Source organism: Equus caballus, chromosome 1, assembly GCF_041296265.1.
Source record: "Equus caballus isolate H_3958 breed thoroughbred chromosome 1, TB-T2T, whole genome shotgun sequence".
Classification (NCBI taxonomy): Eukaryota; Metazoa; Chordata; class Mammalia; order Perissodactyla; family Equidae; genus Equus; species Equus caballus.
The window spans coordinates 102,666,484-102,678,680 of record NC_091684.1 but is presented as its reverse complement, the minus strand read 5'-3'; the positions used below and the strand labels follow the sequence as shown (position 1 = coordinate 102,678,680).

At 44.0% G+C, this 12,197-nt stretch overlaps 1 protein-coding gene across 5 annotated transcripts in view; it reads left to right on the top strand.

Moving 5' to 3' along the window:
* Positions 1–12,197, top strand: part of SH3GL3 (SH3 domain containing GRB2 like 3, endophilin A3) — a 320,477-nt gene that overhangs the window by 263,956 nt on the left and 44,324 nt on the right. For all 5 annotated transcript variants that reach the window (XR_011424088.1, XM_070230150.1, XM_023649368.2 and 2 more), the window contains exons 22-23: positions 1,279–1,406; positions 3,200–3,328. Coding sequence is in view for 4 of the 5 variants with exons in the window: in XM_070230150.1 (XP_070086251.1) it covers positions 1,279–1,406; positions 3,200–3,328 (257 nt within the window). In the remaining variant the exon portion in view is untranslated. The remainder of the gene's footprint in view (positions 1–1,278; positions 1,407–3,199; positions 3,329–12,197) is intronic.

The window sequence follows — 12,197 nt, the reverse complement described above, 5'->3', positions numbered from 1 at the left end:
CTCTAGAAAAGTGGCTGTGCTAAGTAAGCAGAGAATGCACAGCTGCGGATAAGATTTGGTCCCTGCTCTTGAAAAGATCACAATCTAGCAGGAAGAAATAGATATTTCATCAAATAAACATATGACCCAGAGCAGAAGGAGCCCAGAGCTGGCAGAAGATAACTCTACAAGTGTTGGGGAAAGTTTCACAGGGGAATTACTTTTGATCCAGAACTCAGTAACTTGGAGTTTGCCAGAAGAGGGGGAAGGACATTGCAAATAAAGTGAACAACATATGCTAAAGCTAAGGGTGATGAAAGATCATGGAATGTTCTGGAAACTGTTAGAAGTTCATTATGGCTGCAGCATAGGGGGAGCAACGTGAAGTGACAGGAAATGAAGAAGTGGCCCAGCTCAATTCATGAAGAAGCATACATATAGTATTTATCGATCAGAGCGGTCCACTTTACAGATGCTAAGATCTATAAAGTGGGAGGGGGCCAGCGAAAAACATAATATAGGGACCACTGATCCAGACAGTCTAGAAGCAGTGTCAAATCATTAAGAAAAAATTAAAATAAAAGCAGAACAAGCAGTGTTTCTCATTTCCGTGACTAATCTCATCTGTTCAGGATACATCTGACCAGCTCTGGTTCTTGAACTGGTATTTACATGCAGCTGTTTATGAATATCGATAATTGGGAAACCGTCAGGAACTCATACAGGTTTAGCCCAGATTCTTAACAGCATAGCCAGAATCCCATATGCACAATGCAGCCTCAGCGCTGTTACCTCCACCGACTTCTGCATCCAGCGACGGTGAGGCAACGGCCATCGCCGGGCAGCGTTCACAAAAGGCCCAGTTACTGCCAGTGTGAAAAGCCCAAGTGAAAAATCACACCTGCAGTTTGTCAGGAAGGATTTGGGCAGAAAATGAGGGTTTAAAATCCAGCAAACTAAAGTTTGCTAGTTCGTCTTTTTTTTTTAACGTGGTAGATTAAGCAGTGAGTCCATCCACAAAGGGCTACTCTCTTGCAAAGTGTGCTAGCAAGACTAGATGTCCAAGCACAGTCCATTTCTGCCATTTCTCCGAGTTTAAGCCGAGAAGAAAGATCTCCACTCTCCAGTCTGTGCAGTTTTCTGCTCAGAGGCAGGGTGCTTGAGAAGATCATCTTCTGGGATCCTCGTGAGCCCTGAGTCTATAATTTTGCGGTCTTCTTTCTCTGTGATGGACTGACTGTGGTCCCAGAGCAGATAAATGTGTTACATGAATGCGTCCTCTTTCTAACTGTTCTACAGAATAATTTTGGATGGAATGGGAAAAATACGGATACAGAAGCCTACGAAGGAAGAGGAAGGGGTATACGGATGCTCCGTGGCTAATCCTCTCGGCTCTGATGTGGAAAGCTCTTCCGTGCTGTATGCAGGTAATGCCCGTCGTTGAAACCGGCAATGCCTGGTTTTCGGTTTTGTTTTTGTTTTTAACATTAAACTCTAGAACAGCAGTTCTCAAACTTTAGTGTGCAGCACAATCACCTGGGGAGTTTGTTAAAACACAGATTTCTAGACCCCGTTCCCAGAGATTGTGACTCAGCAGGTTTGGCATGGGGTCCAAGAATTTGCAGTTTTAACGTCTGCCCAAGTTGTCCTGTTGACCTGAGGACCACCCTTGGAAAACGGCTGCTCTAGGTTGAGCTCGCTTCCTGAGAATCGAGAATTAATGAGGCAGGGTTTAATTGGCAGTGTTGATAAGGTAGACTTTTCATTTTTAAAGTGCCACCAGCCAACAGAAGAGAATAATTATCCCTTAAAGGGGTAAATACACCTCCCAGTGGCATACCTACCAATCCTTAGATTGGCTTAATTCTAAGTCCCCCGCCCCCGGCTGTGTTCCCAGTGTAGGACCTTCAGGCTTTGACTTTCTGTCCCTTGATCTTCCTGGGTTGCTCCCGCTTGTGAGCATCAGCTCCTTTGCAGAAAACATCAATTCCGATGAATTCCTGGGAGGAATAGAATTCCCCCTGGCAGCTCCCAGGTTTCCCTTAAGTCCCTCCCAGACCAATGCATATTCCTGGGAGAGTTGGAGCCGGAGGACCTGCTGTGGCAGCTACAGTCCTCTCCCAGCCCAGGAGTTCCTATCTTCTCCAGTCTCGGGACAGCTTTCCAGGCCCCAGGCATCCCAGGAGAGAGCGGAGCACTGGGTCACCCAAGCATCATTGTTCCTAAATTCTCTTCCCTAGAATTCATGGTTACCAAACGGCTAGCTAAAATATCGTTATTCTTTCATGTACTATGTTTAGCTGATAAAACAGGTTAGAAAAATGTGGCTTCTCCCTCCAGGAGCTCACATGCTAACTGTGGAGTAGGGAAACTGAGCGTGGAGGGAGTTGCACAGCAGAGGAATGCGCTGTGGGCATCCTGTTTGGGATGTTGCCTTCCCCGACCCTCACATGCTACTGAGAGACCCCTGGGCGACCAGCTCCTTTCTCTATCTCAATACCCGTCACCTGTATGGTCATGTTGTCTCCCGCCAGTTTATGAGCTACTTGGGGCCAGGAGGGGCTGTTTTCCAGCTCTGTCTTCCCATTGGTCAGCTCAGGCACAGAGTGTATTTCCTGAGTGAGTTATTGAAGGAATCTGTTAAAAGTACATGGTTCTCAAAATCTGGGAAAATAAAACTCCTTAAATGGGTTCCTGATTCTTTGTGACCTTGTTTTTATGAATATTTTTTTCCATGCAAGTTGTATGCAGGTTTGTTTCAAGTTTTCTGTCCAAAAAAGGAGTCAGGGGGTCCCAAGCCCTGGTGTGTTTTCATCCTGCTTTAACTCATCCAAGACTGCCCTGCAAAGACGTTGTTCCTGCCCTGGCATGCCTTCTTTGCTTCTTGTGAACTTCTGACTTGCTTCTTTTTCAAATTATCAAAGAGGACTTTATCCTCAGTTTTGGTTATAAAACCAACACGTCCTCCTAGTCTGTACGTGGTTGTTACGATGCATCCTTGTAGCTCTCTCTTTGATTGCATCCATCTGTCGGCCCATCCATCCTCTGAGCACCTCCAGGCTGTGTGTGTACGAGTCCCCAGGGAGCCCCACGAGGGGTAAAGAGAGAGCCAGGGCTCTGCCTGCTCTCGGAGAGCTTGACAAGGTTTCTCAGATGCCGCGTGGTTTACCAAAAGCAAAGGCCTGAACCTAACGGACTTTCCTGCTTCCCTTGAATTAAGAGGCGCCCGTCATCTTGGCTGTTGAAAGAAACGTCACCAGACCCGAGAGCAGCCATCTGTCCGCTGTGGTCGGAGGCATCGTGGAGGCAGCCCTGGAGGCAAACGTGACAATCCGGTGTCCTGTAAAAGGTAAGTCTCGTCATTTCCAGTGGGAGGGCACAAAGCCAGCCCCGTGTCGCCAGGAGATGCCAGCTGGCATCTTGGCATCGTAGACCTCAGCCTGGCAGGCTTAAGAATCTGATTTTCCAGCACGCTGACGGTGGCTCTATCTCTTGAGGGTGAGCTCACACCAGCTCATGAGACCAATGTGTAAAACAGAATGCCAGCTTATTCCTTTCCAGCGAAGACTGAGGACTGTGCGGGACCTGCCCTGTGTGCGGGCGTGCTCATGTTGGCAAGAGCAGAGCACTTGGTCCCTGTGGGCAGATCTGTGCAAGAGGCTACTCCTGGTCAGGTGGCTGCTTGGTGAGGACGGAGTCAGAGAGAGGGGATTTGCTGAAGTTGTTAGATGTGCCTCCAGCTAGACAAAGCCTGCACTAGGCAGAGCCAGGTCGGGGAGTGCAATGGCTAGGTCCCCTGGCCCAGACTCTCTCTATCCTGGACTGGCCTTGGGTGAGCGTCACCGAACTGTGCCTCAGTGGCTCTTTCTGCTCTGCTTACAACAGCAGATAAAGCTACTTTCTGACGGAATCATTCTTTCTTTAATAGCAATAAGACTTTCAGTCTGACCTTGCCTTCATCTCGGGCCATTCTGCCTCCTGAAGCCACAGATTCTGAAGTCTTAACCTGGCCCCGTGAATTCCCAAACTGAGATCAACATTATAGGCTGCACACGTGGACATTTTATGGGGGCCAGGGGGTGCTGTGTGAATAGCTTTGACCAGTTTCTCAGAGAGCCCTGGTAACTCCTCAGAATTAAGATCTGCTCTCTTGAGGTGACTTTGCACCTTTGTGATCTACTGTGCATCGATTTAACTCTGGAGAAGTGTATTTCTCTGGTTTCCAAGTTCTGAATGGGTACCTGTAGTTGTAGCCACTGAAGATGGATCTGGCCCAGGCCCTGATCCGGAGAGCCCAGGGTAATGGGAGGAGGCCTTGCTGCTGTTCTGGGTACCACAGTGAAGGTACGTGTAAGGAAAGCATCCCAGGACACGCTCATCCAGCCTTCAGGCTCCCCTCCCCTGTGATGGCCAGTTACTTGCCGTGTTTCCAGACCTGCACCTTTGGCTCCACAAACAGTGGAAATTTGCTAACCCCCAAGGTATTATTTTTCACCCCTTGGAAGTCCCTGTGCTGTTCGGCCTGCACAGACTTTTGAAAAATCCTTCTAGCCTCCCAAATGGCTCCACCCACAAGTATGTGAGTTTTCTGGCAAAACTCACCTACCATTACAGAACGGGCCAGCATTCTCTGGCCTCCGCGAGGAGAAAAGCAGAACGGAACTTTGCAGTTGCCAAGCCGCAAATGTCTAGAGTTTCTATAGCCCTACACCTGCAGAGGATTCTGCAAAATAGATCTGACTTCTATTAAGAGAAACCTCAACTTTTAACATCATTTCTAAATTTCTTACTTCCACAAGAGTTTAAAATCAGGCTCTCAGAGGGATGAGCCCTTGAAAGGGTGCTAGTGTATTATTTGCTATCGTAAGTCAGGGAGTAGATTCAGTGGGAACTGTTTTTGTGTGGGAAGCCTCCAGCAAAGACTATTAAACTAGTCTGGGTTTTATTCTCTCGGCCAGGCCCGGTCAGCATGTGGGCCGTCTCCGACCTCTCCCTGACTCTGACTGCCCCTCCTGCGCTGTTCTGAGCACCGGTGGGGCCTTGATGAAGCTCAGTGTTGGGAGGGTTCCTCTCCCCCCTCCCTCCCGCCATGTTCGGCCCTTACTGGGAATGGTCCCATTGGGTCCTTCTCTACCTGGCTGTCATCCTCTAGGCACCAGACCCCAGGAACTCATCCAGAGTTCTTTCCTTTTCAAAACAAACCTGCCTCATTTTGAGTTATGTGCCATTTTCAATAAACCTGCAAATGCTGTGTTTCCGTAAGGGCAGAAGCCATAGCTAACTTACCTTTTATGGAGATTCATCTTTTTAAAGACAGATGTTGAAGTCGATGAAGGGTCAGAAAACTTGGGTTTTGCAGACAGTTCAGTCCCTAGCTGGTCTATGACCATAGGTGAGTCGTGTGTCCTTCCTCCTGTCATCTGTAGAATAGGAAATATACTATGTCGATAGATGGAGGAACTTTGGTTATCATCTAATCCAGTCCCTCATTTTATAGATGAGGGCGTGAGAACGTTTACAAACCTGAATACTGCTTTATGAAATTACATTTCCATATTGCAAATTGAGATGATTTCTGTAAATCAGTGGAGTGTATAAATTTTCTTTTTATTTTCCAGTTGCCCTTAAAATATTTTCCACTAATTGTAATGAGCTCATCTCTTCATACCTTTTAGAGAGATTCATTGTTCTTTGTTATAGCCAAATATGTTGTATTTAACCCATGTGGGATAGATTTCAACAGTTATTTTCTCTAGTCACTCTTAGATGATATTTCTAATAACTATATTAAAAATAGAACCTGAAAATCGATATTTCTAAAGGTTAAAAGTTCTAAATTGCAAGAGTTATTTGTCTTGCTCTTTAAAAAAATGTTTTTCTTCTAAAAATGGGGGGAAAAAATTGAAACTGCACCCTCTCTGCCACCTTCTGGTAAGAAAGGAAAGCTCATCTGAGGAAAATGACCAGTAAATGTCAGTAGCTACGTTTATTTTTTCTCATCTTAGTGCTTATTAAGAACATTATCTATGCCATGATTTTGTTATGTGTGTTTTCTGTGTTGCTCGTTTTTCTCGTTCCTTAAGCTCATTAGAGGCACAGCTGATCTGAGCCTCTGCTCCAAAGTGTTCTTGTGTGTCAGGCTCCTCTTTGGTCTCTAAGAAGCTCTCTTGGCCACAGATTGGAATAAGGTAGAACTAGGAAGATGGTGATTCCCAAGTGGATGGCACTGGTGACACCATCAGTGGCCCAGCCCCGGGAGTTAAAAATCTCTTAAACAGAAAGTATGCTGGACAGCTGCTCCTTAGAGCAAAGTCAAATTGTCTGGAAGAGTTGGAGATGCCTCAAAATTAAAACTAAAGAACAAAAACGTCTTGTAACGCTGGTTATAGAACAGAGGTCTACACCTTCTTGAGGAGGAACAGGTCCACAATTGTGGACCGCACCTGGCTTCCCACCAGGCAGCTGGTTCGTGTGGCACATACAAAGGATGCATTAACAATGAACATAGAGGCCAATAAATAAATAAAATTTTAAGATATTAGCAAACTGAATCCAGAAATGTATAAAACTAAGGAGAGTTTTTCTCAGGAATGCAAAGGTCTTTTTTAACATTTAAAAGTGTCTGCTTTAAACAGACTGTCACAGGTTAGGTCCTCTGAAAGCAGATACTGAGATGGAGTGTGGTGTATGGGATATTTGTTAGTTGTTAATACCTGTGGAAGGGAGGGAGCAAGCAGGATGCGGCAGAGGGTGGAGGAGAGCTGTGTGTAAGCCTTGCCAAGCCCAGGCAAGCATGGAAGCATCCGTGGTTTATCAGGGTTGCCCAGCTGTGGCCCACGGTGCCCAGGCCTTCATAACCTGTCTCCATCAGTCACTGGATGTTGCCTCTCCAGAAGGGCCCTGCTCTCGGGTGAGCCAAGGCAAACTGTTGAGGATCTGACAACTGGAGGCTGCCAGCAGCTGGATACCAAGGCCTTCCTTGAAGGGGTGTCTCGGTGGAGCATCTCCATGTTGACCGCAGAGATTTAAGGAGATGACATTTGTGATCATCTTAGAGATGTAGAAAAAGGATTTGATAAATTTCAGTACAAAATGATGCTGAAACCTCTCAGCAAGCCAGTAATGGAAGAGATCATCCTTACCCTGTTTGTTTGGTTTTTTTTAAGGACCTATCAAAAACCTATAGCAAACATCATACTCACTTAAATGGCGAGCCTTTGAAACCTTCCCATTAAACTCAGGAAACACATAATATACCTTTATTACTGCGTCTGCTCAACACTGCTTTAAAGGCACTAGCCAACACAATGAGATAAAAATATTTAAAAGGAAAATTAAGGATAATGACTAGAAAAAGTTCTTCTTATTTACAGACAACAAAATTGTCTACATGGAAAATCTGAGGAAATATACAAAATTTCAGATGTGTAAATTGTGTAATTCCAATTTTAAAAAGAAGAGAAAAGAAAAGCACAACAGGATTGCTAGAACCTAACAAACTGATCCTGTAATTAATATGGATGAGCAAGTGACCAAGAATGGCCCAAACATTTCTGAAGAAGAACAAGGTTGTTGAGATTTGCTCTATCAGATGTGTAGACTTATTATAAAGCTAGAGTAGTTATAACAATGCGGTGTCGGCCGAGATATAGACAAACAAATGGAATATAGCACCCACAGCAGATTCAAACATATATGAAAATAGCGTTTAATAGCAGGAGGATTAAAAATCAATAAAGGACATACTACTAAGCAAGGTTGATAGGATAATTGGTTTTGATAAATAGATATTTTAAAAAATCTCTACCAAAATAAATTCTAACTGGTTTAAATGCCTAAGATATGAAAAGCATAAAACTTTTATAATAAAATTTAAACTGTATCTTTATAACTTCAGAATGAAGAAGATATAAAAAGTACAAGCTATAAAATAAAAGATCTAGTAGATAGTGATGATGGTTGCACAACTCTGAATGTACGAGAACTACTGAACTGTACTCTTTGGAAGCATGAATTTTATGATATGTGAATTATATTTCAATAAGCTATTATAAAAATATCCATAAATTTTACTATAATAAAATTTAAAAGTTCTGACCCCTGCAAGACACTATCAACAAATGTAAAAGTCAAGCCACATTTATGGGAGAAAATATTTGTTATACAGGATCCAGAATATGTAAATAACTTCTACAAATCAATACAAATAAACAACCCAATATAAAAATAGCCACAGATATGAACAGGCAGTTCTCAAAGTGAAACCCTAAAAAGCATATGAAAATGTTCTCATTCTCACTAGTCATCAGAGAAATTAAAACAGAAGTTTCCGTTTAATGCTATTAGACTGGCAAAACTTTACGACTTTGACACTATCAAGGGTTGGCAAGAACATGGAGAAATAGGATCTCATGCACTGCGGACAGAGTGTACACTGGAAGAGCCTCTTTACAGAACAATTTAGTAAAATATGATCACGTCAAAGATGCTGAAAAACAGCAGTTCCACTGGTGGATATAGCCCCTGTTTCAAGGCAAAGAGAGTTACTAGAATGTGCACAGCAGCTGTGTTTATAACAGCAGAGAGGGGATGCGTAGGGAGAGAGAGATTGATTAAAAGGAGACAGGAGAAAGGACATCAATAGGAAAGAGGACACATGATAACATGTGTATTTGCTGGAACACTATATAGTAGTAAAATGAATACATTAGAGCTACAGGTATCTACATGGATAAATCTTTAAAACATAGTCTTTCAAAAAGGGTCCTAAGAAAACTCAATGAGGAAAGCATAATCTTTTCGATAAACTGTGCCGGGACTACTGGATATCCACTTGCGAAAGAATGAAGTTGAACTCCTACATCATACCATATACAAAAATTAACTCAAAATGAATTAAAGACCTACATTTAAGAGCTAAAGCTATGAAATTCTTAGAACAGGCATAAGTCTTTGTGACCTTGTATCAGACAATAATTTCTTAGCAATGACACCAAAAGTACAAAAAACAAAAGAAACAAAGAGATAAATTATGCTTCTTCAAACTTAAAAACTTTTGTGCTGCAAAGGGCACTGTCAAGAAAGTAATAAGACACCCCACGGAATGAGTGAAAATATCTACAAATCATGTATTTGATAATGTAAAAAGAACTCTTCCAACTCAGCAATAAAAAAACAAGTGAGCCAATTTAAAATGGGCAAATTATCTCAATAGACATTTCTCAAAAAAAGATTTACAGATGACCGATAAAGATGCTCAGCATCGTTAGTCATCAGGGAGGTGTAAATCAAAACCACAGTGAGATGCCATTTCACACGCTAGGAAGGCTGTAATCAAAAAGACAGATCATAAAAGTGTTGATGAGAATGAGGAGGATTTGGGACCCTCATGCGCTGCTGGTGGGAATTTAAAATCATGCAGCTGCTTTGGAAGACAGTTTGGCAATTCCCCCCAAAATTAGACATGTGACTCAGCATTTCCACTCCTAGGTATATATCCGAGACAAATGAAAACATATGTTCACACAAAAACTTGTACATGAATGCTCGTAGCAACCTCATTCCTAATAGCCAAAAAGTGGAAACAACTTAAATATCCATCAACTAATGGATGAATAAACAAAATGTACTATATCCACACAATGGAATTTTATTTGGTCATAAAAAGGAATGAAGTACTGATACATGCTGAAACGTGGATGAATCTTGAAAAATTATGGTAAGTGAAAGAAGCCAGACACAAAAGATCACATATTGTATGATTGCATTTCCATAAAATGTCTAGAAGAGGCAAATTCATGGAGACAGATTAGAGGCTACCAGTGGCTGAGAGGAAAATGGAGGAGGGTGGAGAATAATGACCGATGGGCACGGGAGGAGGATGGAGAATAAGGACTGAGGGCACGGGAGGAGGATGGAGAATAATGACCGATGGGCACGGGAGGAGGATGGAGAATAAGGACTGATGGGCACAGGAGGAGGATGGAGAATAATGACTGAGGGCACGGGAGGAGGATGGAGAATAAGGACCGATGGGCACGGGAGGAGGATGGAGAATAATGACTGAGGGCACGGGAGGAGGATGGAGAATAAGGACCGATGGGCACGGGAGGAGGATGGAGAATAATGACTGAGGGCACGGGAGGAGGATGGAGAATAAGGACCGATGGGCACGGGAGGAGGATGGAGAATAATGACTGAGGGCACGGGAGGAGGATGGAGAATAAGGACCGATGGGCACGGGAGGAGGATGGAGAATAATGACTGAGGGCACGGGAGGAGGATGGAGAATAAGGACCGATGGGCACGGGAGGAGGATGGAGAATAATGACTGAGGGCACGGGAGGAGGATGGAGAATAAGGACCGATGGGCACGGGAGGAGGATGGAGAATAATGACTGAGGGCACGGGAGGAGGATGGAGAATAAGGACCGATGGGCACGGGAGGAGGATGGAGAATAATGACTGAGGGCACGGGAGGAGGATGGAGAATAAGGACCGATGGGCACGGGAGGAGGATGGAGAATAATGACTGAGGGCACGGGAGGAGGATGGAGAATAAGGACCGATGGGCACGGGAGGAGGATGGAGAATAATGACTGAGGGCACGGGAGGAGGATGGAGAATAAGGACCGATGGGCACGGGAGGAGGATGGAGAATAATGACTGAGGGCACGGGAGGAGGATGGAGAATAATGACCGATGGGCACGGGAGGAGGATGGAGAATAAGGACTGAGGGCACGGGAGGAGGATGGAGAATAAGGACCGATGGGCACGGGTTCTTTTTGGGGTGATGAAAATGTTCTGGAATTAGATAGTAGTGATGGTTGTACAAATATATGAATATACTAAAAAGAAACCACTGAATTATACTCTTTGAAAGGGTGAATTTTGTGGTATATAAATTATATCTCATTAAAATCATAATACCTCAATATGATAATACTTGCAAAGTTTCAAAACCTAAAGCACAGTCATATATATTATTTATGAATGCATAAGTATGTGGCAAAAATACGCAAACATGAATGGGAAGGACGTACACCAGTGTCAGGATTGTTGGTTTCTCTCCCGGGAGAGAAAAGAAGGGAAGATTTGGGGACAGAACTCTAGCTGCAGCTGTAATGCTTTGTCGCTTAAACAAGAGCTAAAGCAAATACAGGCAAATATTAATGTCCACTAATTTGGGATAATAGACACGTGATTATCTGTTGTGTTGTCTTTGTGATTCTCCTCCTGGCTCTGCGTCTATGTTGCTGCAGGATGTTGGGCCTATCGCATACTCGCTTTGGCCCCCGTTTTTCTGTTACGGGAGAGGGGTTAGGATAGATGACTAGCAACACTCCTTCCAGTCCTAACATTCTATCCTGGACTCTTGGTCTTTTGCAGGAATCTGGAACAAAAGGAAGTAAAAGTAGAAAAATGCTTGAACCTGGCCAGTCAGGGCTTAGAACTGAGGGCCAACAGGCATCCTCACCCAGGCCTGGGAGGCCTGGTGAGGGAACCTAGAAAGAAAATCTCTTTCAAAATAGGTAGATACAGGGGTCCACCCCATGGCTGAGTGGTTAAGTTTGCGCGCTCCACTTCAGCGGCCCAGGGTTTACAGGTTTAGATCCTGGGCATGGACCCACACACCACTCATCAAGCCGCGCTGTGGCGGCATCCCACCTAAAATGGAGGAAGATTGGTACAGATGTTAGCTCAGTGACAATCTTCCTCAAGCAAAAAGAAGAAGATTGGCAACAGATGTTAGCTCAGGGCCAATCTTCCTCACCAAAAAAAAAAAAAAGTTAGATACGGTGTCTTCTACCAAGGAGTTACTAGGAGCTGGAACACCAGCCCATGAAAAACCCATTTACCTATATTATGACTCAAAAACTAAGTTGTAATGGAAAGAAAGGGATCAAATAATGAGAGAACCTGTAATTCAATGAGACGAGAATTTGATAATTTGAAAAAGTCTTTCATTTATTTAAAAGCTGACATTTAAGGCAAAACAAGGTAACTGGAGGAAAGTAAGTAGAGAATGTGATCTGAGGCGACCAGGACGGAAACCATTCAGGTCGTGATCATGTGCTCGTGACCTCAGGACGCACAGCTCTTTCTAGATGTCTGGAGATCAGACAGCTCTGTGTTTACCAGCCTTGATCCCGCCCCATCTTGCCTCCAAAATGGATAAAGAGAAAACAGGAAGATTTCCCCTGAGGTTACCAGGTAA